The sequence below is a fragment of the Pinus tabuliformis genome, chromosome X, assembly GCF_031772625.1.
Source record: "Pinus tabuliformis cultivar Carrire ecotype Pingquan chromosome X, CPIR1, whole genome shotgun sequence".
NCBI lineage: Eukaryota > Viridiplantae > Streptophyta > Pinopsida > Pinales > Pinaceae > Pinus > Pinus tabuliformis.
Window position 1 is genome coordinate 1739862530 of NC_142308.1, and position 27594 is coordinate 1739890123.

General features: G+C 38.5%; 1 protein-coding gene across 5 annotated transcripts in view; it reads left to right on the forward strand.

Moving 5' to 3' along the window:
- LOC149146751 (uncharacterized) overlaps positions 1-27594 on the forward strand; it is a 374303-nt gene that overhangs the window by 206806 nt on the left and 139903 nt on the right. For all 5 annotated transcript variants that reach the window (XM_089446312.1, XM_089446315.1, XM_089446314.1 and 2 more), the window contains one exon: positions 2845-2963. In XM_089446312.1, coding sequence (XP_089302438.1) covers positions 2845-2963 — 119 coding nt within the window. The remainder of the gene's footprint in view (positions 1-2844; positions 2964-27594) is intronic.

Below are 27594 nucleotides of genomic sequence, written 5' to 3' on the forward strand. Positions count from 1 at the left end.
AAGCTTTTTTGAAATTTGTGAATTACAATATTAAAGTATTTTTTCATTTGAGAAAAATAATAATAACTATAATATTATCATTTTCAAGAAAAAGTATATATATATTAAAAATTACTTATAATTGGTGGAACCAGGAGAAGCAAAGGACATGATTAAATTCAAGACTTATAAAAAATAGATACTTTGAAAATGAATGAAAGAAGATTCTCTTATACCAGTTATTCAACTGTATGTTGTGAATTGTTTACCCTAAGAGGGAGTATTCAAGGAAAAAAAATTGATATCATTATCAATTCTAATGGGAAGGAAAATTACATTAACATTGATTTGGCAAATTAATTATCAATTTCAGAGTCAAATGTAGATAAAAGGAAAATATTATTTTGCAAGAAACATTTCAAAATTAAATATTTGCAAATAGCAATTGATGATTATGAATGTATATCTCAATTCAGCATTATGACTATGTATATAAAAGAAATGAACATAATACTTGGTTTGCCATGGTTTGGAAAACTGGGTTCCTTCATACTAATCTCGGAGAAAAAGTTTTTGGTTTTCCCTTATAAGAAGTAGGAGGTGACACTTTAGGACATTACAGTGAAGTCAAATTCGATAACACCTTCCTCAAAAGACCTCAATTGTAAAAGGTGATCATTCAGGAAATAAGTCAATTTCTCAATTCAGCAGTATGACTATACTATGTATATAAAAGAAATGAACTTAATACTTGGTTTGCCATGGTTTGGAAAACTGGGTTCCTTCATACTAATCTCAGAGAAAAAGTTTTTGGCTTTCCCATATAAGAAGTAGAAGGTGACACTTTAGGACATTACACTGAAGTCAAATTCGATAACACCTTCATCAAAAGACCTCAATTGTAAAAGGTGATCATTTAGGAAATAAGTCAATATCGAAGATGCAATTTTTTTTAATGAAATTATTGCTAATAAAAATGAAGAAAGTTTTCGTTTAAGAGACCACACTAAAAGGTCACTTGCACAATTCAAAAAGACAAAGGTCAGAAAGCAATATAATAAAAAAATGGAACAAGGAAAGGAACATCTCGAGAAGAAACTCAATGAATGCATATCAAAACAATGAAAAAAATTCTCACTTGAAGAGCCTTAATCAAAAGTTGCTGGAAGAAATTAGAACATTAAAAGATAAAGTTGATGAATTAGAAGCTAAGGAACTTTCACGTCTCCAAACATCATAATCAAAATCAAAATCTACTTGCACAAATTAAGAAACTTAAATATGATAAGAAGTCAGTGGAGAACAAATTAGAAGAGTTTATCACCTTTTCCTTTATGCAATGCTAAAATTCCTTAAACAGTTACATTGACAAGCGGATACATACGACCTTGGAATCAATTAATTTTCAATGATATGAAAACAAGTCTTTGACATGGTTGATTCAGAACAAAATGTTGGAAACCATCACTTCAACTTTGAACTTGAATGATTAATTGGTTTAATATTATTTAGCAGTTAATTCAGTGTAAAGTAGTTGAGAATTAGCTTAATTAAATATCTAATTAGGCTGATATCAGTGAGAAAACTTTTATTTGACCAGTGCTATCATAAAGTTAGTTGTAGAAATCAAGCTGAAGGGCCTTAGAAGCCTTTATTGTAAAAACATTCAAGTTCTTTGGGGCATTTTCGAAATGCATTTCGGCCTTTTGGAAGTGAGTTCCATTGTAAATATGGACAACATCATCATATATATTTAGGGTACATCTTATAACAGTTTTGTCGTAGTGCATCTCATCGTGATATGTAGGACCAGTTTGAGCATGACATGTTTTCATTCTTGGGTTTACACCTTAAAGTAGATGGCTTGCCATCTACTAGGATATTTGTGTGCATATATGGTCCAATAAATGTCATGTGAACATAGAAGAAGCATCTGATCCTTGAATGTTGGGCGTAGTGGTCCACCTTGTTGGTCATAACGTGTTTACCATGTGTGCATTGCAATCATTCCAATTTAGAAGGCCACAATTGTAACTTGTAAGCATAATGTACAAGGGACTGTATTACCTCATAGTCAATTCTGAGAATCTGATGCTGTCAATATCATTATCCGTTGGTTATTCATGATATGGAAGGCCTATTGCTACTTCCTATTGAACCATTTGTGGTATATCGGATATACTATAGATGAGATAATTGCAGTCAGAAGGGGTTCCTAGAGAATTAAATCAGTAATAATCTGGAAAAATTGGCTAATCTTGGCGAACTTGTGGTGTTAAACGAAATAATTGGGATTATGTAAATAGTCGTTTTGTTGATTGCATTGGGATCAATTTGATAAATTGGAGATTATTTCATCTATGGTTTGTCCGTCCATGTATTTTCTGTATTTTTTTTACAGTTTCTTTCTTTTGTATCATTCAATTAATGGTTTTATGATATTGTTACTAGTTACACTGTTGGAAGACCTGGAATGGTGTATGCCTCTGCTGTATGCCAAATTGCCATTTACTTGTCTAGGTACCATTAAGTCATTTCCATGGTGACATAAGGTAATAAGAATGATTTATCTTGTCATAACAGCACCAACTTTGCTTTTTAATTTAAGTAAATGATAATTAATCAGGAATGTTAAAAAGTATATTTTGGGGGTCTTCCAGATTTTTGTGGTCTCTGCCCAAATTTTCGTTTTCCATTCATAAAAGCATCTGCTCCTGACAGGACTGGATAAGATTTCTGCATTCTTTTTTTAATCTTCCCTTGGAATCTCTAAGCTTGTATAATGAATCAGGAAGTATGAAATGACAAGATTGAAAAAATACTAATACATTTCGATTATGATGCATTTGTTTATTTCCTTGGCAGATCACTCTCATTTTGAGATGCTTATTGATCGATTAAAAATCTCATCTGCACCGGTGGAAGATGATAATAACGATCAGAATAAATCTCAATCCTTCAGTTTGGACAATGTGCCAATAGAGGTAATATGAAATTGACGTGTAATGCATCTGGCAGCAAATTTTACTTGCATTAGGTGTAAATGCTTCAAACCGCTTCCTTAGTGGATATAAAATATGATGTATGCATCAATGCTTGTGATCGATATGTTTGTCTGGCATGCTTTTTGTTATACTGTCATGTGAAGTTTTTCCCGTTGATTGTTCTGTTCCACTAGTTTGCTTACAGTGATGTGCTAACTTTTCAGGGCAGATATTAAATGCACTGAGATTGTTGTAAATTATCATATTGTTAAACCAACACTTTTTCCTTTTTTTTGTCCTTGTTACATACATGACGAATTTCAGTGTGTTTTCAAAAAGGGAAATGTGAAATTTCTCTCTAGGTGGTTTTGCAACTCTAAATGACATCTTTCTATCTGAAGTACTGCTTTAGCTTCCAAATTTTGCAGAACTTATGATAATTAAACATTATTTGTTAACTTGAACTTGTTCTTGTTGCATCTGTACCTTAATTGAATATCCAAATAGTAGTTATGTTCATGCATCTCAGGATTTGGCTGTCATTCTCTCACTTTAAGATATTCTGGTACACCCTGACTAACTTATTAGGATGTAATGGGGGCATCAAATACAGATGCTAGAAATTGTGTCATTATGTTCTCCACTTATTTTCCAGACCCAGATTGTATTGGAAATACTGCTCGAGTATTTTCCAAGTATTGCAGAACTTATGAGAAACAAACATTATTTGTGATTTTTTAAAACCTATTCTGGTTATACCTGTACTTTGTTTTGATATCCAAATTCCTATTTTTACTTATCTCCACACAACTCTGGATTTGGTTGTCATTGACCTACTCTTAAGATATTCTGGGATCACCCTGACTAGCTTCTTAGAAGCCTAGAAGGTAATGGGGACATCGAATGCAGCTTTTAAAAATTGTATCTCTATATTCTCCGCTTGCTCTCTAGTGCCAGTCTCCAGATACTTCATTACTGTCTTATCACTACCAAAATATGATAACTATTATCATTATATTGTATTTTTTTGGAGTGCCATATTTCCTCATGTTTATTTTCCTGCAAACCTATTACCCGGCAATCCATTGACCTAACAGATTACATATCTACTGAATGAATGCACAGCTGGGTTTTTAACATTTTTAGCAGGAGCACAGAAAAAAAACATAACCAATCTAACTAAAATGATAGAACAGATTCTGCCCAGTCAAATCAGTTCTTCATTGAAAATATTTAGAACCTACTTGGGCTTTCATCCTGGAATAATAGCGGAACTGAGGAAATTACATGTACAACTGGATCTGATCCAGCTGATGAAGCCCTCGTTGGCTGATCTGGATCTTGTTGCTTCCCCCTTCCTCAAGGCTAAGACCCAACATACTAGAGTATCACACTCCTCACTGAGATGTCTCTCTGAATCTTGTGTTGATGTATAGTGTGTTTTTTTCCTTAGCTTCGATTTTATATCTTTTTGTTCAGCGAAATCTGTAACTCTAATATTCAAAGTGATTGACTACCGAGATTAGAGCTTGCCTTATTTGAGATCAAAGGCTGAGATTAAAACATAATCATTCAAGTAAATATTTACTTTTTCAGATGATTCTTTAGCTACATTAGCCAACATAATAATTGTGTGCTTTTGAATACATCTTCATATTCAGTGTCAATAAGCTAGAATTTTGACCTCAACCTGAAGAAGGCTCCACCAGGTGGAATTTGGTTGAGGCCTGCAATAGGTTTTACTATTTAACAAGTAATTTCTTCAATTAACAATTGAGCTGTGGTAGGGCAGGTGTGACGTGTGGTGCAAATAGGAAGAGCCAGAAAAAACAGTACAGCGAATAATGAGGAATATAATAAAGAAATGTGTGCATGCGGGGAAAGCAATGGTTGTCCCAGTGATGGTTCCACATTTTCTAACATGCCTGTTTGTAGTCAGAATTATAAACTCTTGTGCTATTCTTCTTATAGGAGTATCTTACAAATTACAATTGAAAGGCATTTTTGTAAAACACATGCCACCCAAATATTGTCAGAGCATAAAAATCTGGAGAGAAACCAACATGTAGTATCATATGAAATGCTAGCTTTAGCTTTTGAACCTAAAACCTATTTATTTAACAGCTACAAAATAAAAAATTATTCATATCTCAAATTTATCTATTATATATCCGACTTGACTTTCATCACATTAGCACTGTTCTGACTTTAAAACCTACATATAAAATCTGTTTTTAGATTTGAATTCATATCGTAAATTTATCGATTTATAATTTTATATATCTGACTTGACTTCCATCACATTAGAACTGTTCTGACTTTAAACCCTATATATAAAAATCAGTTTTTAGATTTTGAAGTCAATACATTTAAAGTCAAATTTTCTCTAAATCATCCCTTAAGAAGTGCTCCTTTTGTGGTATTTCATAATAATGGTAGGGCAGTTTTATTATTTTGCATTCTAATTTTAAACTATATATTTCTTAGATGCACAACAATCTTGAAGCAGAAAGTATGTCAAGCTCTAAGCTCTGTCCGGAAGGAAAAGTTTCTTTTTTTCGGTAGATGTTTTGTTAGTGTTTATGAACACACACACATAGACAGGAATGAGACAGTGGATTGATTTATTATTGAGTGATGCAACGGCTCCTTGTGTAGTAGAAGTGAGAGTTGTTATATAATTCCCTAAAACCTGATCTTTTAATCACTACATTTAGTACAACTTCAGTGTGCATAATGGTTAAGATTATGTCTTTTCTTGTAAGAGGTCATAGGTTCAAATGAGGGGGGTTGATTATGTACACATCTGTAGATATTAGCAGTCAAATCATTATGCAGAGGGGGCTGCGTTCTCCCACAGACAAACAAGGGGATCTCATGCACCAATCTGGTGTTTGGCTTGGCCATGACCTAAAAAATTAGATTATTATTATTATTACAATACTAAGACGTTAGTATATGTCTAATGTAAGCCCAAGTCCTAATTACGACCATTATATGAATGTTCCACCAAGTTTTTGAGATGGGGGGGGGGCAGGTGTGGAACTAGGGAGACACACAGGGGGGACATATGGGAGCACCCCCCAAATTTTAGGGAAATTTGGATACGGGGATCATTGGGTATATATATATATATTTCAATGAATATATAATTGTAAAATATTGTATACGTTGATTTAAATTCATCATTCATTATTTTAGAGTTTGATTAGTACTAAGCAAAATAGTAAATATTAAAGTCTGAAGAGTGGAATAACAAATTGCTATTACTCAAACTCAAAAAGAGTAAAATGTGACAAGTCAAAGAATGCGTCGAAGTTCATTAATATGTAGAGGCAAGACTCAAAAGTTAAAATTGAAAATGAAAAATGGGCAATGAACTAGTGTTATTAGAACTGGACTAGTGGTCGAACTGGTTGGCCCCAAAATTAGGAACTGGAAAAAAAACTGTACCAAAGAATTGGTAGACCAAAAAACCGATGAATATTCAAATTTAAAAAAAAGTACATAAATATTCATGTGCATCCCACATGAATCCAACCATTATACACAAATATTCAAAGTTTCTCATATATATAGCAAGGGTGCATATAACCAAAATAACAACAAGTGCAATGCATATTTGAACCAAAAATACATCAACAAAGAGGCTCTAGATGGCAACTATAGTCCACAAAAATTCATGCTACAACAAATACCTACATATCATCAAAATCATTGCATATATTCAGATCCTGATAATGAATATCATCCTCTAAGCATTAAAATAAGATAGAAAAAGATTAACGCGTCAAGATTTTGTTTGAGCGATAGGTACAATTTTACTAGGGTCATGGTAGAGGAGTTCAATAATTAATGCCACCAACATCGAGGTACATATAGGGCTTGATTTTCTTGATTAAATGCTACTTCCATACCCTCATACATGGTACAATCCAATGGAAACATTGCAATCCCCCAAATCCTCAAATGCTAAAAGCTGTCAGACCTACTAGATTGAGTGGAATCTAAAATTCTACTTTCTCTATATGAAATCCAATGAGTTCAGAACCACTCTCAAACATCCTAAATCAATTAATGGCAATGTTAAAAATGAAATTTAAAAAAATAAAAAACTGAAGAGAAGTTTGAGGATTTTAGAGACAAACTTCTATTGGCGCATAATTCCTTTCTAGCAAAGAGGGGCTGTTGAGAATTATAGTTAGGGTAGGAAGTTCTACATGTGTTCAGTTTGAATGTGAGTAGTTAGATATATTGGAAAAGATTCGATTTTGTAATTCTCTTTAGTAAAATAGTGAGTCTTATTTTTAGTAGTTGAGTCTAAAATTGTGCTTAGACCAAGAGTAATCTGAAAAATAGATTCTCTGCTAATGCTATAATGACAAGGTAAGTTAGAGGCTTTTACATGCACACATGAGCAATTGTGCTAGCACAAGAGAGAGAGAGAGAGAGAGAGCAGGCAACTAGGGAAGAGGCATTATGGGGCATGATGTAGTACGACATAGCCTTTTGTATAGTCATGTATAGTTGTAGGGAAGTTCTTACAATTGTGTAAATAGACCATACATGTTTCCCAGCAGGTTTTACATCAATTTTTCGTTGTTTCTAGGTTTTTTAGTAGGATGTACAAGCTTACTTTAGGTTATTTTCAATATATGTGCATGATTTTTTCATTGGGCAAAGTGTGTAGGTTTCCTTCTAAGTGTTTGAAAGGAATGAGAATTGATTTAGAAGGAGTAATTACCTATGTATGTGAGAAATTAATTTTTATGCTTCCACTTTTTAATTTTAATTACAATGTTCAACAATCTTCTTGTTTGATTGAGATGAATATCATAAAGACATTAGTCAGTTAGGGCTCGAAATGCTAAGATGGTATTAGAGCTTGATCTCTAATTGAGATTCTTACGAAGTTGTAGCGATAAAATCTATTGTTGGTGTTGTTGCGTAAGATGTACACCTAAGTGTGGGAAAGGTTTCCACCACCACAAGGTTAATCTTTATGGCGTGATACTCAGAGTAGGGGCTGTCACCTATTCCCAACTCACTCCGTTTAAACTCTCTCCTAGGAAAGCTAAGGGGGGTAGTCCCTAAGGATGGAAAACTTGACGAAACAACAAGTCTAGGAGACTAAGGGCAAGGCAACCACCCTTCTAGATAACTTGATTTAAGGTTAATTAGCAAGTGAATTATTAATGAGGAATGTTTATGTTAACAAGATGGATTCCAATTAGATTCAATATGACAATAATAAGATAAACAGATAGGGAGCAGTGCCTTAATAACAATGCTCAAATACGAGTTTTTTTTCCCAAGGAAAAATCGTAATTTTATTAATGAAAACAAAATTACATGTTGTAGATGCTTGCAAGCATTCCATCATCTAGTCAAAGACTGATGATCATAAGTTCATACAAAATAATCAACTAATAGATGAAGAGAAAAGGTTAACCTTTTCTCCATTTCTTCTTTTCAACCTTCTGCCATTCTCCTTGAGATGGCGTGGATGAGACAATAGCTAGCTGATTTCCTTCTTCTATTCTTGAAATTTCCTTGTCTGAATCAGAATTATCAGATACATGGTGACGTTTGTATCCGCCAGAGTCCTTTGCTTCAGGTATCCTCACTAGCTGTGCCGTAGTGACCTGTAATTCTATTGGTTCTTGAGATGCTTCCCCCTTTCCTTCTTTTTCTTGTGTATTCTGATTTTCCACATTGGGAATGATTTCCTTTTCTGCTTCATCTTCTTCCTCATCTGGCTCATTTGAGGGAAATTGCCATCCTTTGGGTTGCTTTCCTGGTTTCTTCTTCCTTCGCGACTCTTTCTTGGCATCAGGGCACGTGTTTTGTAGATGTCTTGTTTGTTGGCATATTCGACATTTGAAGGCTGTGTTCTCGAAATCTAGGAATTGAGTCCAACTCTGCTTCTTGTGTGACAAGTGAATGCGATCTGGTTGACGTTTACCGAAGTCCACATCCACACATATTCATGTGAATGTATAGATTCATTCTTCCATTCTTTGTATGTCTGTCTTTATGAATTTTCCTAAGAGATTCCTAATGCCTTCTAGCACTTGGTTATGCCAGAAATGAAGGGGGAGGTTATGAAGCGTAACCCAAACCGACATTCTTCATACAATCGTGGTGTTTGCATCAAAATTTGGGAACCATGGGCCTTCGTGAAGGATAATTTCTCGATCCTCCAATGATGCAAACTTTATGATAAAGAATCCTTTGGAGCAAAGGCGTATTTCATAGTTTGTTGTCCAATTTGTAAAGATCCAATGTAAGAGATCCATTGGTTTTGGCTAGAAACTGTTAAATCTGTTGATGATGGCTTGTGCTTCATAAGTTGTGCAAAGATCGTTTGTTTTTGGAAGATCTATGATCAGTTTTGGGACATGATTCATTTGCTCCACTATGTAGGGGTTGGGAATATTGTGTGTTTGTTCTAGGTTTGTTGTAGCTGCTAGTTTCCCTTGGAGGATGTTTTTGAAGGAGAGTCCACCATTTATGTGTTCTTGGTTCGGTTCTGTACCTTTGGGTAAGCTAGAGCCAACAACACCTCCTGCTCCCTTTGATTTACTTGATCCCGCTGCTCCGCCTCTCAATCTCAGATTTAGGATGATGGTGATCGCAGGAAGAATGTTGTATTCATGTAGACTCTGATCATCCTGCAGAGATCTGCCACCACAGATCAGGTTTTGCAGGTGTGATGGATAACCTAGATTTTGCATGATATTCTTCTTTAATTGAAAAACCTTGTCAGAAGCCTGCATCCATACTAATGATGATTTACCAGCAGGGGATTTTAATTTTTTTGGAAGAAGTTTTGTTCTTCCTTATCTAGGGAATCATATGTTTTGGGTTCCAGATTGTTAAAATTGGCAACTAGGGCCAAACTCCATGTGGGTCATCTTATTAATGGCAACTGATATTTTTCTTGGATCCCTCTCATCGAGAGGTGTAGGATTGATCTAAAGATCATCCGATTCCAATAAGTATTCATGGAGATATGAATTTATTTGTGTTATGGGACAATTCGTCAAGGTCGGCCAGCAACCAAATAAACCCCACATGTGCTCAACGTTTTAGTATAAATAGAGGTGCCTTGAAAGTCATTTGGACACACTCACTTGGGATCTCTTCCTCTCTACTTGTCTTTGGGTTTTGGTGAGAGGGGAGATCCTAAGGGATAACGCTGCCCTAATGGAGAAAGGTTCTACGCTATCTAGAGGGAGTGCCCTAGGCTCTACGCTGCCCTAATGAAGAAGCCCTAGACGCAGGAGGAAAGGGAGATCTAGCATGGTGAAGGAGGCCTAACAACAGACCCTAACGCAGTCCTATCATGCCCTAATCTATATGTTGTTCTGGAAGGGTTTGAGACAACCCTTAGACGCAGCAAAAGGGATACCCTAACAGCAATAAGGAGGCTCCCATTCACTGCCCTAACTTGCCCTCATACGCTGTCCAAAGGAGCCCTTATACACTGCCCTAATCTGCTGTCATAAGGAGGCCTTAAGTATGCCCTAGCCGCAGATCTAAGGTAGGGTTACAACTGAGTTAAATGTGCCCTAGCCGCAGATCTAAATGGAGACTTAGCCGCAGATGAAGGAGAGCTCTAGCAGTGTTAAGGGAGAGGTCTGGCCACAGTTAAAGGAGGCCTAAATCTGCAACAAAGAGAGGCCAAATCCACAGCAAATGAGGAGACCTATATGTAGCTAGGAGAGGAGGCCTAATCTACAATCAAGAGGAGCTCCTATACGTTATCAAAGGGAAGTCCTAATATGTCGTCAAGCATAGCCAAGATCTGCAGTAGGAATCTAAGTGTGCTGTAGGTGTTATAGTGGGAGAGCAGTTTAATTGTACATGATCAATACATGGACAACAAGGTACAACATGTCTAAATTGGACAACTGCAAGCATGATGACAATGGGACAACAATGAAGCTTGGTGGAGCAAGCAAATAGGATAGCTGCAAGCATGGTGAAGCATGGACAACAGCAGCTGTTGGGAATGGAATCCCCCCAAGGCATGTTTTGGGGCTCAAAGCCCAAGTTTTGACTGAATCTTGTTGTAAAGCTCTGTGAATTGTGGGCGCGGGGCGTGAAAGTATGATAGAGTCACAGGGTTGTCTGCCCTAGTTCTGTAATGTAATGTTGGCTGGATAGACCTACACATGGTCCACGGACCATGGGATTGTATAAATAGAGCGAGGCTCTAATGAGAAGGGAGGAAGAGAGTCTAAGTGATTGAGTCCTAAGTGGAAGTGTGTCGTTGGGTCGTACAGTAGGAGAAGGCTCTGCAGCTGAGTTCGCAGAGGCCTAGTAGTTTGCAACTGAGTGCGCAGAGGCCTAGTAGTTTGCAACTGAGTGCGCGGACCTTTGTCGCTGAGTGCGCAGGGTGGAGTCGAGTTTGTAACCAAGGAAGGAATTAATAAAGAGAAGTTTTATCATAATTCTATGTATCTGTTCTTGGGTTAATGCATGTTTGATATAATTTACAAGTACACTGTTTATTTGCTACGCGCACCTGTATGAATGGTTTATGTTGTTAAGTATAACTTAAAGCATGCAAGTAGGCTAAAATAATCAACTAACATTGGAATACTAGTAAGATCTTGGGTAATAACACAGAAGCGCAACATTCAACCCCTGATTAGGGCTGCACGAAGTCAATATATCAGGCTGCGAGGTACGAGAAAGTGCGCGAAGTGACCTGCGCAAACCGCGGACCACTTGAACTCATCAGACATCTCCAGGGTGTGGAAACCTGGTTCCAACACCCTCCCATACTACTTCGGGTGAGACCTCAGTCCATGCTCTGCGGATTGTTGCCGAAAGGGCCAGTAGTACCTGAGATTTGTTTGGCTAGCTTAACTCTGAACCTGGGTCAGGCCCCAGTAAGCTAACAACAACATGGTGAAGCATGGAAAACACCAACATGGTAAAGCATGGACAACAAAAAGCATAGTGCTGCAAGTACATTGGGACAACAATATAGTACTTGGTGTAGCAAGGACACAAAGCAGCAATGGTGCAACAAGCACATGGGTGACAACATGGTGCAGCAGTGGCACAAGGTACAACAGTGCCAAACACTGGGACAGTAGTGTAGCATGGTGCAACACGGTGAGGTGCAGCATGATGACGAGATGCAACACAATGATAGGTGAAGGAGTCACCTTGGAGAATCAGTTGAAGCAACTTGTCTTCAACTGATCTCATGTATCATCTTTTTAGAGATGATCTATGCTCTTATCTAGACAAGTCAAAGTGTTGACTTCTGTTGTAAATGTACTATCTCTCTCTCTCTATCTCTCTGCTGAACTATTGAAGAACATATAAGAAGAATTGATCAAGGGTTTCCCCACATTGGGGTTTGTCCCTGGCTAGCGCCACATCTTGTATCCTCTTGTCTTGGCTTGTCTTCTGCGATTTATGTTTATGTTCTATTTGCAGTTTACTTTATTGCTGATGTGATTGCTAATCTGGAAAAGATATTGAGCTAATTGTGAAAATTGAATTAAATTGCTCTAAGCATAGAACATACCTAAACTTAACATGGAATCAGAGTTGAGGTGAAGACAATGCCAAGCAAGAGTGAAAGAGCAATCACCGAAGGCAGTTGGGAAAGGACAAAAGGATCAATGGATTCCTTATCCCTCTTCAAATTCACCAAGGGTGAAATTGAAGCAGAGAACATTATTAGAATGGCGCAGCGGAAGCTTATGATGGCCTACCTAAAGATCAATTCATTGGGAAGTCCGGATCTAAGGGTGGAAGGAAACGCAGATGACTTGTTCGGCCATTATGTGAAGGAGTGTTTGAATGGCAGGGACACATCACTTGATGACAATAACAATCATTCTAGGGACATCTTGAATGATCAGAGGAATGATGCATAACGACTGACTCTTCAGAGAAAGAAAGGAACCCCACGTATGAAGAATCAAGTGTTGTTTCTGATAAGATAAAGAAGTGTTATCTTGTATTGGCCCTCTCCTTCAGATTCTTTGGGAATCTGGCTTATTGATTGTAGTGCTTCAACGCACTCCATCAGATAGAAGGGTGCTCTCTCTAATTTGGTAGAGATGGAAACAATTGTGGGATTATACTTGGAGCTAATGCCACCTATCCTGAAAAGGGTGTAGGGAATGTTACCCCTCAATTGAATGAGGGTAACTTGATTCATTTACAGAATCTCTTTTATGTACCTGATCGCAAGAAGAACCTGGTGTCCACTTCGGCATTGAAAGTCAAAGGTCACAGGGTGGCATTCATCGATGGAAAGGTACGTGTTTGGAAATAGAATTTTCAAAGATGCTTTTATCTTTGAGTTCAGGGTTGGCAATTTGTATCAAGTTGCAGGATGGTCCATTGGGGACCATGTCAGTTGACAGATCTCATCTATAGCACCAGAGGTCTACTTATGGGGCTCTACCTGATGTGAGTCAGATGGTGACTCGGATGCCTGAATTCAAGAAAAGCATGAAGGTACATGTCTAAGATGTACCGAAGGAAAATCTTACAAGGGGACCATTCCCCTCATGTAGCAGGTCCATAGGTTTGGAACAACCCGAGGGGTTTGAGATTCATGATCGGGAATCTCATGTGTGCAGGTGGAAGAAATCCCTCTATGACTTGAAGCAAAACACCTCGGGTTTGATATGAGAGGACAACTGTCAGAAGAAGCTGAGATTCACTAAGAGTGAGGCCAATCCAAACCTTTGTTTGAAGGTTGTGGATCATAGACCTCTCATACCGACACCTTCTGAGGACAACCTATTTCTGAAAGGTGTAGACCCTCTCATTTACAGAAGTAAGAGGGAGTTGGATTTCGAATGTGGAATGATAAACTGCAAGCCCGTGACTACCTTAAGGATCTTAACTTTTAGAAGTTATATGGAGTGATGCTGGACCTGATTTGGGAAATGCCTCTGAGTTTCATAAACTCATTCAAATTGATGTTCTTGGTGAACTTCTGTTCGGACATATGTTTTGCAGGTAGCATGATGAGCTCATATATGGTTGAGCGTCACTGGATTGGTGCCAAGAATCTTCCGAGATATCTTCGGGGCACAATCTCTCATGGATTGCAATACACTGCCAGAAATATGACGCTGCATGATTACTTGAATGCTGACTAGGCAAACAATGTGAAGGATCACTAGAGCACTTCTCAGTGTTGGTTCTCTTTGGGTTCTGCTTCGATATCATGGATGAGCAGGAAGCAGAAGTCGGTTGCTATAAGCACTGTCGAGACCGAATACATAGCTACGAGTATGATCTTGTATGAAGCTGCCTGGTTGTGGAAGTTCTTCAGTGAGCTATTTGTACACATGATAAATACCACTGTGATCCTCTGTGACAACCAGGGGGGATTCGATTGTTGAGGAATCCCGTATTCGATGTGTTATCTCAAAATCAGGCCCTGGAAGGCTGCTGACCAGGAAGACTTCAAGTAAATATTTCAGACCAATCTTTTGACTAAGGCTTAGCCTCCTTAGCCTGAGAGGGTTCTCTCAAAGGGTTATTGATTTTGACTATTAATAAGATGGCTAACTCTCTTGAAATAACATTAACAAATATGAAGGCTGGACAAACATTACATAAGTTTCCATTGGGCTTATGGAGTCAGTCAAACCTCAGTAAATAATGATATTGCTTTAACATAGAAGTCAGGGCATGTGACATTTAAATGTTCAAAATACAACTCTTATAAAACCACAGTTCATAGATGAGTACAGGAAGTCAGAGCAGCATAAGTGAATTCTGAGTGATTACTCATCTAAGCAACTGAAAAAAGACATGAAGGACAAAGTAAAATAACACATCTTGAACATGGAAATGCTGTATGAATCCTGAGAAGAAAGGCATATATCTTATATTACTGAACTCTGTTCTTTACACAAGCCAAAACAACACTCTGTTTTTATAAAATATCCAACCCCTTGTACATCAGCTCTTCTGCTATATATAGAGCTCTTTACACAACTTAGATTCCTCTTCTAGGATGAGGAAAATTCGAATTCTACCTGACCTGACACCTAATGACACTCAAAACTAACTATTAAATGCAAATGACACCTAACTAGCAGTCCTAGAGACCTAATACAACTAGGAGTGTAACTCCTTATCATGATTACAACAACCTTATCTAAACATTTAAAGCATTATTTGACACCTAACACTCCATGAAGTCGAATTTGATGAAGCCTCCCACGTGGTCACCCAACTGCTGATGACAAACCCTAGAAATTAGGGAACATGTTTCCCTGTTTTTAGGTTTAGATCCTTGAAAATTGCAGAGCCTTTATCTCTTCATCCATGACACATTTTACGAAACTGAAGGAGGTTTTTGTAGCCCATGATGTCTAGAACAAAAACCTCTCCTGGTTTTTGAAAACATTTCTCCAGCTGTTCAGAATCTGTCCTTGAAAAACACGTGTCAAACAGGTAACTGTCCCTTGCTCTGTTCTGGCTGAAAAATAGGTCTTGGGACAGAGGTCATAACTTCTCGTACAAAATGTATTTGGAAAAACTGAAGGAGGTTTTTGTGAACCAATCCGTGCTTAACAAAAACCTCTCTTGGTTTTTTGAAACACTACTCCAGCTGCCCAGAATCGATCCTTGAAGAACAGTTGTCAAACAGGAGATGAAAAACTGCACCTACAGCAGTTTCGTAGCGCAACTTTGGTCACCCTTTTCTCCCAGCTCATAATCAATTTGAAGAAAGTGGAAGAGGTTTTTGTAATTCAACATGTTAGGAAGAAAAGCCTCTTTCAGTTTGCAAAATTGAGTTCTCAGCTGCTCTGGAAAGCTTCTGGAAGTTACCTAGTAAAACAGTTTTTTCTGCTGAAACAGGCTGCTACAGGGGTTTCGCAGCGCGCTGCGAAAACACTGATTTCGTAGCGCAAGGTTTAGCATGCGTATGTATCTTCATTTCTTGAATTTTCCTTTTGATTAGGGCTCAAACCTTCTCAAGTGATCTTATTACACCTCTGCAGCAACATCCCTTTCAAAATAATCTTCTTTTTCTTTCAAGGTAGATCCTCAAAAAACAAAACTGTCACCTTCAGCAGTTTCGTAGCGCGAGTTGTTTCAAAAATCATAGTTTCAACCCAAAACTTTGCTATTAAAACATTCTTTCAAATGTTTCAAGACTCTCCAAAACTGAATGGAAATGTTTGAAAAGATTATACCAAGCAAAACTACCAAAACTTTGAAGCATATCCTTACTTGAAGTGAGATTTCTTTATGGAGATCCTTTTTGCTGGTTCAATTGTATCTTTAAGTCTTCAACTTGTTTCTTCTGCCCTTGGTGGTACCTCATGTACTTGCTTGAATTTGATGAAGATTTCTTATCTCTGCTCACCATGGGCTTGTTTGCTCAAACTAAGAATTGGGTCAAATGTCTATTGCATGAACACGACCAAGAGGAGCATGAGAATAACCAAGACCAATTCTCCCTTACCTTACCTTTTTCCTTTGAAATCTTTTCAGTGATAACACGATGATTGCTCCAGCAGATAGACATCAGATACTACCTTATCTAGGATATGGTACATTGATGAGCGAGGAGGCTCCATCACATTGAGACTGATGTACAGGGTGCAGACATTTTGTCAAAGCCCCGGGGAAAGGTCAAATCTGTGACTTTCCTGAATGACTTGGAGTCGTTGAGAGACCTTCTTATAAAGGTCCTGCATGTTGCATGCATTGAGCTCTGGGAGCTCTGGGGGCTTGGGGTACTTACTGGAGCAACACACGACCATAGGGCGACTCACCCTCCCCTAATGGTACCCTATGTATAGGGTGAATGGCTCAGCCTTCCCCTGTGATACCTTGAGGCGACTTTGGGATAGGATGATTAGTTCTCTTGTCAAGGCATCCTACCCATGCAGTCTGAGACTCATGGGAAGCACCTCTCATCTGATCAATGAGCAGGGAAATGGGGTTAGGGACCATACTAGTACTATTGATGGACGCATCGTTGTATCTACCATACTCCATATGCTAGGATGACCTCCATTGATATGGGATCAGTATGAGTGGGTTGAGACACTCTCTTGTGATATTGATTTGGGATCAATAAAACTGACTTCGGGTCAGTAGAGAATGGTATGAGACATTCACGATCAATTATTCTTCTTTAGAGCTTAGCAGAGCAGATCAAAGCTCAACAGAGCAGGGCAGAGCTCAACAGAGCAGAGCAGAGCTCAACAGAGCAGAGCAGAGCAAAGCTTAGCAGAGCAGAGCAAAGCAGAGCTTAGCATGGCATAACATAGCAGAGCATAACAGAGCAATGCAGAGCATAACAGAGCAAGGCATTGATGGCAGAGATAGTACAGTCAGACATGGTGCAGTGGTGGCAAGCACATGGGTGATAGCATGGTGCAACAGTGGCAAGCACATGGGTGATAGCATGGTGCAGCAGTGGCAAGCACATGGGCGATAGCATGGTGCAGCAGTGGCACAAGGTACAACAGTGCCAAACACAGAGACAGTAGTGCAACATGGTGCAGCACGGTGAGGTGCAACATGATGAAGAGATGCAACACAATGATAGATGAAGGAGTCACCTTGGAGAATCAGTTGAAGCAACTTGTCTTGAATTGATCTCATGTATCATCTTCTTAGAGATGATCCATGCTCTTATCTAGACAAGTCAAAGTGTTGACTTCTGTTGTAAATGTACTATCTCTCTCTCTCTATCTCTCTGTTGAACTGTTGAAGAACATATAAGAAGAATTGATCAAGGGTCTCCCCACATTGGTGTTTGTCCCTGGCTAGCGCCACATCTTGTGTCCTCTTGTCTTGGCTTATCTTTTGTGATTTATGTTTATGTTCGATCTGTAGTTTACTTTAATGCTGATGTGATGCTATTCTGGAAAAGATATTGAGCTAACGGTGAAAATTGAATTAAATTGCTCTAAGCATAGAACATACCTAAACTTAACACAAATCAGTGCTAGATGATGTTTTTGTTGCCTGTAGCGGAGACTGCAATGTGCGCACAATCGTCGACTGTAAGATCCTTACTACTCTGTGATCTATTATGTTTGAGAGCAGATCCGATGAATATAGTTCAAAAAGCCTCGGTTTAGATCTCGATCCGTCTTGACTAGTGCTAAATGCGTACAAGTTGGGTGAAGATCCTAGATCTGACATGGGAGATCTAAGATTTATTGGATACATTACCTCAATGATGGATATTGTTGTGCTGTATTCGATCCTTCATTTAAGTTCTTGTAGCGGATCTTCTGTGACAAGAGATAGAGGCGTAGAAATCTTCAGATCTATTCCAATCGGCCTTTGTGAATACAGATCTGGCATGTAATGGCTTATCCTTGTACAGGCTTTCCGTCCTTCTCGAAAGCCTTGGGCAAATCGGGCCTCATCGTCGACAAACTAAGGACCCACATTAATTTGTTGGGAGCTCCTTACGTCAAAGCACCCACATAAATCATTGAAGGAAGATTCGTGTGAGCATAGTCGCGATTCTGCTAGTGCAGATCTGGCCCAAAACAATAAATCAATAAAAAGAAAAAAATTCCCATCTCTTTCGTAGAATAGAGATGGTTCATATCTGATGGTCGAATGTAAGTAGAGAGAGATCCCACTGTGCCCTAACCGATCCGACACAGAGCAATAGTTCTGGATCAGTCCTTCAAAACATTGCATGAGGGACGCCTCCCCACTGTCGACAATCTCCTCAATTGCAGAGAGCATCAAAGCCCTAGCGTACACCATCATTTCCCCCCTCTTCCATCTGGTGTAAATTGCAGCTCTGTGCTCTTTCACTGTGAGAAACCGACAGTGTAGATTAACCACCGTCGTGGGCTTCAAACTCTCGCAAACACTGTACACCTCCATCTTCAGCCCCCTTTGGTTAATAATTGGATTTCACAGTATCCTTTTAGTCTCTTTTATTGTTTCCAATGCTCAAATACGAATTGTAAACTTGCACAAAGATACTTTTCAAGTTACAGGATAGGCAGTGTTGCAAGACATTGTTAGTACATGAAACCAAAGGATGATACAATATTGAAATATGAGAAGAAAGAAAGGAATTGCAAGGTAAAGGAAACTTGTACTTCTACTTGAAAGAGCTGCTCAAATAAGATATGATGATATTAAAGGACAATGAGCAAGAAATTTAAATGATAGGTACAATAGTAGTAACATAATACTGCAAGTAAGGTAAATGCTCACAAATCAAGACTAAACTGTGTAATGCAAGGATATTGGTTGATTTTAGTTAAAATACCTAATCTAAGGTGAAGACCTTCTCCTCAATTGTTAGAAACAAATCTTAAAGAAGGTTGCAGAAAGAAGTGTTGGGGAAGGCGACTAAGGCGTCATTAACTATACCTACCCAAGACTTCTAACGACCCAAGTGCCTCCGTTCCTACAAAGGGAATCAACCACAAGAGAACTGCAAGGTCACCTGTCTTAACTGTTGAGTAAGTGTCTAACTCTTAGATTGAGGTATGAAGAAGGTTGTCCTTTCTTTCTATTCAACCAAGCTTATGCTTGGAGGTCAATTTTTAGAGATGCAACTAAATGCAAGATGAGATGTCAAATTGTAATGCTTCATTGGGATAAAATACATTATGCTTCCAAAATAAAAATACTAGTCCACTTATAATTGAGATCAGCTTTAAGTCCAAGTGAAATTTTCTTACAACAAATGATCAATGAAGCATGTAATGATTACCCAATGAAACAAGAGCAAAGATGACAGTAGGAATTAAATGCTATAGAAATACTTCAAAGTGCCTTAAACAAAAAGGTATTCTTTGAGATATTCTCTACTTATTTAGACAGTGGAAACGAGTAAAAGTTGTACAATGAAAACACAATAGAGAGACGACAAATGAGATTGCTAACAAAAAATGAAAGAGAAACTACTTTAGCTCTTTAAATTGCAAATGAAACAAGGCAAGGAAAATTTCAAGTGCAGTTAGATCAAGTAGCATGTTAGATGATGAAAGTTAAGAAATTAGATCTAGGATGCAATGATTAGCAATGGAAGTGTTGACCTCTACTGGTCAACTACCCATGCAGTACACCCCCCTTTTCTTTGCAAAAAGGGGCAGTACCTGATCAGCGTGTCCGTGCCATCCTGCAGTCATCAGCAGCTTAATCATTTTGATTGTAAACCCAGTCTGCATGTATGAATTGTAAACAATCTTAGCAGACATGAGTCGTGTATGTGAATTGCCTAGGTGGACCTAACTTTCTAGTGGTAATCTACGTCCCGGAAGGTTTTTCGTCTCACCGATCCATGGATCGACAGAGTTTTCCTTCAAACCTGACCCCAAAGCCGGGATGGATTTTGTCATTAGAACTTTAGGAGAATCCTAGTGTGTTGATCTGCTAGATTATAGTTGTGTCACAGAACTTGGTGATTTGTGAGGGTCTATGTTAAAGGGGTTTTCCCCCTTAAGATGTAAATTTGTAAAAGTCATCATGAAATGTGTCTTGAGGGTTGAAAAATGTTTTAAATCCCCTCATGAGTCCTAGGTCCTAGGTGATGTTTCCGAAGGCTTAGTTCGATGATCCATGTGAGAAAATAAATAAAAATAATAAAATAAATAAAAATAAAAAAATAAAAAAATAAAAAAATAAAATAAATAAAAAATAATAAAAAATTCATAAAATAAAGCAAAAACCCTAAATAATAAAATAATAATAATTTTTGTGAATACATGCAAAATATAATTTTTTAATAAAATCGACGGATGAGATTAAGAGATGTCTTGATCCTCATCGACGGTCGAGATCATTTCGACATGGATCACTCGAACTAGCCGTTGGGATCATTCCCTTTAAGTAGGGTGCTAGGGGTCATTTTCAGATCATTGGAAGATCTGTGAGTCTAAGACTGAAGAAGCTCTCTTGTAAATCTGTTTTTGGTTAATAAAAGAAGACTTTGGGGTCCATATCTTGCTGGTGTTACTCTCTTGAAATGCTGTGAGATTGTTTAATTTTCTGCATATGTTATTTTCAGCCGTTAATAATAGCTTTTTGTAGAGTATTGTGAGCACAGGTATCTTGTTCACTTGCTAGGGTTTGAGTGTTGTTAGGGTTTCTGAAGTAATGGCAGGTATCTCCATTACTTTCTGAGATCTAGCAGCATTTTTGCCCTCTTTATTGACGGTTGTTTTGCGCTGTGTAGAAAACATTTTCTGAAGGAATTTTGTGGGCGTTCGGGGAAGTTCTCGGCTGAACCAGCCAACTCCCACAAGCATTTTTTGCTGAGCCCAGTTGGATTTGATCCTGGGTCTATCATTCGGTTTATTTTTCTAATTTGCATGAGAGATTTTCTGAAGTTCTTCATAGTGAAAATCTGAAAATCTTTGTTTCTTTAAAATATTTCTGTGCTTATTGATGAATCTAGCTGTTAAGGGGCCAAATCTGTACATTAAATTAGCTGATCTATGGTTTCATATTCTTGCTTTATGCAGCTTTCATTAGGGTTTTGATTTTGATGTACATATTATTCTTTTTGGGTGATTTCATCATTTTTGGCAGGCATCAGAGAAAGGAAAAATATCTTTGACATACGCTGTCCGGCCAGTTTGCTTTTGAGCCATCCTGTAGCACATCGTTCATATATCCGTGCAGTACTTTTTAAAAAGTCAGAGTTCTGGCTTGCACCGCCACTTATCAGAAAATTTTTACGGGCCAGCGTAACTCTCGTTCTGCCTATTCCACCACGTCAATCTTCTGCAATTGTTAGATGCTCAGAGGTTATACGTTAGCAGGCCGGGTGATTTGCATTAAGCACAAGGTGAAGAGGCCGTTTGAAATCATGCTCAAAACGTTCAGTTTGCATTTATAATAAGTCAGTGTCGATACCATTGAATAGCATCTACACAGCCAAGCGTTTCCGCCATCACTTCCGTGGACATAAAACCCAATCAAAACTCAAAGCTCTGATTCGGTATTCCGATGATCATCAACGTGTATCGAGCTTGTGTCCCTGGTGCCGTTAACCTGGCAGCATCGTTTCTTTAAATCAGTTGGTTAAAGAAATCATTCAAATGCCGTTTCCCTCAACCATCCAGGGCCGCCATTAAAAGGAAACGCGTGCATTTCAGCTCCGCGTAATCAAGCAGCCGAAGTCAAACCTGCAAAAGGTGATTGTCGAGTTCATTGTGGCCGCCGACAGGATTCAAGTTCTGCGTTTAACTTCGATTGAAATCATAAAAATAAGCGCCCATCCTGAGCTTCAATTCTTCCAAATCGAGCTTCGCTGTACAGCAATTCTTCTGCTGTCGACAATCTCTTTGCATAACCAGAGACAGAGGACGCGTTTCTCAGGTGATACCTTGAAGCAGATTTGCGTTGGCATCGAATTATATTTACGTCGGCAGCCAGGTAAGGAGCCCGTTCCAAAATCGTTGTTCAAAACGCTCAGGTAGCATCTGCGTATCATTGAAATTTTTCCAGTCTGCGCTTCAAATTGATTCGTTTTCTTTGTTTCCGCCACCGTTAGCTTTTCCTGGTCGAGGGTTTATGGTTTCCGCGTCAATTTTTTGCTTTGGCTGGGGTCACGTATCACCGTTCAGTGTTTTTATTTTAGGTTTTACGATATATACGTATTTGCATTTTAAGATTTAGACGTACGTTATTTTTGTTAGTTCAAAGTTTTATTTTTTAGTTTTCATAAAAATCAAAAAATATATATCTATATAAAAGGATCAGTAGCATAGTTTTTTTTATTAGAGTTTGATTTAGTTTTATAAAATTTTGTTTTGTTTTAATTCTTTTTGTTTTATAAATCTTTTAATTTTCTTTTTAAATTTAAAAAAAAAAAAAATTAGAGTTCTAGATTTAGATTATTTTAAATAGTTTCATTTTATTTTGCTTTAAAATATAAAAAATAAAATAAAAAGGTTAGCATAGATTGTAATTAGATTTTAATTCTTTCTTTTAGTTTAAGTTAGGTTTTATTTTATTTAGATTTTAATATAGTTTTAAAATTTTGCTTAGTTTAGATTTTTAGTTTTAATATTTTAATTAAAAAATCATTCAAAAAAAAAAATTTGGAAACTTTTCTTTTCCGGATCCAGTTTTCAGTTGTTTATCATGTTATATCTTTCATGTTGAATTTTCAAGTCGAGATACGAAAATGATATCTAGTTAATGATTTACGATTCTCGTGGTGTTTTAAGGCATTTATCTCTTCAAAATTTTTAGTTGCTAGATATCGTTTTGGTCATGTGATTTAGCTGATGACAAATGATTGCTGTTCACAAGTAATCATTTTAATAACAATCTTTTAAGGCACTGGTCTGCTCAATTGATCAAATCATTTTAGTGCTTATCTTGATCGTGTCTCGTGTCTACCAACCAACTGGTCGACAGTTGGTCTCATCATCTCACAGGGACTACCCCCCTTAGCCGCGGGAGACAGGCTTAAACGGAGGGATCGGGGATCAGAGTGACGGCCCCCGGTCTGAGCGTTTTCGTGTCAATCTGCGCAACAACATTTTTTGGCGCCGTTGCCGGGGAAATTGTTTTCTCGGCGTTTCAACGACAATCATTTTTCTCATTTCTTATCTTTTCATTTGGCCCGGCAACGCCAACATTTTTTGGCGTCGTTGCCGGGGACAAAGTTCTTCTGTTCCTGGAGTTTCATCGACATTCATCTTCTCATCTTTCTCATCTCTCAGTTGAGCTGGCACATTCAATATTTTTGGCATCTTTTCATCCCATATCAGCAGCATGTCTCTGGTTTGTTTCTTGTTTGGGTGGCGACTCCATTTTTCATTTTTCCCAGACAAGAAGCCTACCGCATATCTGTTTGTTGATTGCTTCTCGGATCTTAGAATCAGATTTATTGTTCAAGTGGCGACTCCACTTCTTTCATCTATTAATTTTCTTGAGCAGAAATCTCGTTCTATCATCCATTTGATCCCTTATTGTTCATCATGGACTATTCATTTAAGCCATGTCGTTTTATTGACCGTCTCCATGATTTTCCGGAAGAGGCCATTTACAATGAAAAGGAAGAGCAAAAGAAAATTATACAAGATCTAATGACGCTGGTGAAAAATATGGAAAGCAATCAAACTAATTTTGTCAATGATGTGAAAACTTTATGCATCCACCTGGAAAAACGTAATAGGGAGATAGAGATTGTGCAAAATCAGCATGCTAAAGAAATTGAGGCCATAAAGACTAATCATGAAACAGAATTTAGATTCATGCAAAGCAAAATGTCAAACTTAGAAGAAAATATGGCGACCATGAAAGCTGATCATGATAGGGAAATTAATAAAAGAATGTTGAATGAAATTAATTTCGAATGAGCAAACAGCTCAATCATAATACAGAGATATTTACAATAATAGAAACATCAGGTTTCTATGTAGAATATAGAAACACTCAGTTTCATCAAAGAAACTGCTAAAAGAATATAAATAGCAACAGCTAAAAGGAATGAGCATTAAATGCTAAATAGGAATATTCTAATATATTCTAATATATTCTAATACCCTCCCTTAATGCTCAATCTATTTACAACACCAATAGACCCTCTGAATTTTACAAATTTATCAGGACCAAGAGGCTTGGTGAAGATGTCGGCGGGCTGCTCTGTTGTGGGAACATATTGCAACTGAACTGAGCCGTCTTCAACAAGCTGGCGAATGTAGTGACAATGAGTTTCCACATGCTTTGTTCGTTCATGAAAGATAGGATTCTTGGCAAGTTTGAGCACTCCCTGATTATCACAAAACAAAGAAGTAGGCCCTGTCTGAGAAACATGCATATCTGCCAGCATACGTCGAAGCCAAACTGCCTCACAGGATGCCTTAACTGCTCCCCGATACTCGGCTTCTGTTGAGGAGAGAGCCACTGCCTGTTGCTTCTTACTAGTCCAAGTAACAGCACCGGATCCTAGATTAAACACATACCCAGCTGTAGATTTACGGTCATCAACTGAACCGGCCCAGTCAGAATCAGTGTAACCACTGAGAATAGGATTGGAACTTCGAGTGTATAGGAGGCCATAATCAGAAGTGCCACGCACATATCGTAGCACACGCTTTGCTGCTTGCCAATGATCAGCTTTAGGAGCGGACATGAAGCGAGAAATGTAGCTTACTGCAAAACTGATGTCAGGTCTGGTAGCAGTAAGATAGATGAGACTGCCCACTAATTGCCTGAATAAAGTTTCATCCACAAGGGGAGAGGATGACTGAGCTGAAAGTTTGAGCCCTGGTTCCATAGGGGTCGTGGCCGGTTTGCAATCCTGCATTCTGAATCTGTCCACAAGATTTTTGGCATACTTGGACTGAGAGAGAAAGATCTGATTTTCAGTCTGCCAAACTTCAACCCCCAGACAATAATGAAGAAGCCCCAAGTCTGTCATCTCAAAAGTTCTGCATAAATCTTGTTTGATCCCATGGATCAAATGTGCAGAACTGCCAGTAATGATAAGATCATCCACATAGACAACCACAAACAAGATATCATCACCAGTATGCTTGATGTACAGGTTTGCATCAGAAGGGCTCCGCTGAAAACCCTGATCTGTCAGGTACTAATCAATTTTCATGTACCAAGCCCGAGGAGCTTGTTTCAATCCATAGATTGCTTTAGCTAACCGACACACTTTCTGTTCTTGACCAGCAACCTTGAATCCTGGATGCTGCGTCATGTAGACTTCTTCTTGGAGATCACCATTTAGGAAAGCACTTTTTACATCCATCTGATGAACTTTCCAATTGAACTGAGCTGCTAGGGCAAGAACAAGCCTTATGGTACTCATCTTGGTTGTAGGAGCAAAAGTCTCCTCATAGTCGATGCCTTCCTTCTGTGAAAATCCTCGAGCCACAAGCCGAGCTTTATACTTGTCTATGGTTCCATCAGCTTTGTATTTCACTTTATACACCCATTTGCAGCCTATGGGCTTTTTGTTTGCAGGAAGATTAGAAAGTGTCCATGTGTGATTCGTCTGAAGACTCTGGAATTCGGCTTCCATAGCCTGTTCCCACTCAGATGTACCCTTAGCCTCTGAATATGTTTGAGGCTCAAAAGTACTGTGCAGGTTAGCCATAAGAGCAAAATTGACTGTAGACTGTTGTCTGCTCTTATGTCTAGAAGTTCTGCCTTCAAGGAGCTCATCATCCCGGAGATCACCAATGGTTTTAGCCCACCATTTTGGTCGAAGAGTAGAAGAAGTAATAGCAGAAGTAGAGGAACCAATATCAGGAGGAGGTGGAGGAGACTCAAGAGCAATAGGGGCCGCAAGAGGAGGGTTATTTTCTGGAGGAAGCTCAGATAGAGTATGATCAAATACTGATGCTACATTATCCCTCCCATCAGGTGGACCGACCGGAAGAAGAACACTGTGAGGCTGATCCTCAGAACACTGCTTAGAAGAAGAAGACTGAAAAAATCCTCTGTCTTCATCAAATACTACATCTCGACTGAAGCTAAGACGACCAGTGGCTATATCTATCAGCCTATAGGCCTTGTGATGATCACTGTACCCTGTCATCATGAGTTTCTGGCTTTTGGAATCCAACTTAGATCGCTTAGCAGCTGGAATCCAAACATATGCAACTGAGCCAAATACTTTGAGATGACTGATCTTAGGCTTTCGGCCAGACCAAACCTCTTCAGGAGTCTTCCCTGTAACAGCCTGAGTGGGTGATCTGTTAAGAAGATAAACAACAGTAAATACTGCTTCAGCCCAGAATTTGTTTGGAACACTCCTGTGTTGTAGCATGGAACGAGCCATTTCAACAACCGTGCGATTGCGACGCTCGACAACACTGTTTTGCTGAGGAGTGTAAGGAGTGGTTAATTGACGTTTGATGCCATGGATATCACAGAAGTTGGCAAACGCTGAAGAACAAAATTCCCCCCCATTGTCTGTCCTAAGGGTCATTATGTTACAACCAGATTCTTTCTCCACTAAAGTTTTAAACTTCTGAAAGGTACTAAGAACATCAGATTTATTTTTTAAAAAATATACCCACATCTTTCTACTGAAATCATCTACAATAAGTAAAAAATATTTGCAAGCAGTGATAGAAGCTGTATTCATAGGTCCGCAAATATCAGCATGAAGTAACTGAAGTACCTTAGATGCGCGCCAAGATTCTCCATTTTTGAATGAAGACCGATGTTGCTTTCCCGCTTGACAGGCGCTGCATACCCCCAACTGCTGAGTCTGAATATCAGGTAATCCAGACACAAGTCCCTCCCTAGAGAGCTGAGAGAGATACTGCATATTGAGATGCCCATATCGCTGATGCCATAGAGTGCTGATAGGAGAAATACGTGCTGCTAGAGCCACTTCTGGAGAGTCACCGGTGTCAAGTAGCCTGTATAACCCATGATCTTCTAGGCCAACAGCAACTGTTAAACTAGACTCCCTGTCAATAATGGAGCACTTGTGGGTACTGAACACTACATCAAGTTGAGGAGAATTCCTCATAATCTGGCTGACAGATAGCAGATTGATTTCCATACCAGGAACATAGTATACATTCAGAAATATAAGTGTGCGCCCACCAGACTGAATTTGAACTGTACCTCTGCCAGCTACTGTGTACTTTTCACCTCCGCCAAATACCACGGAATCACTGAAAGGTGAGAA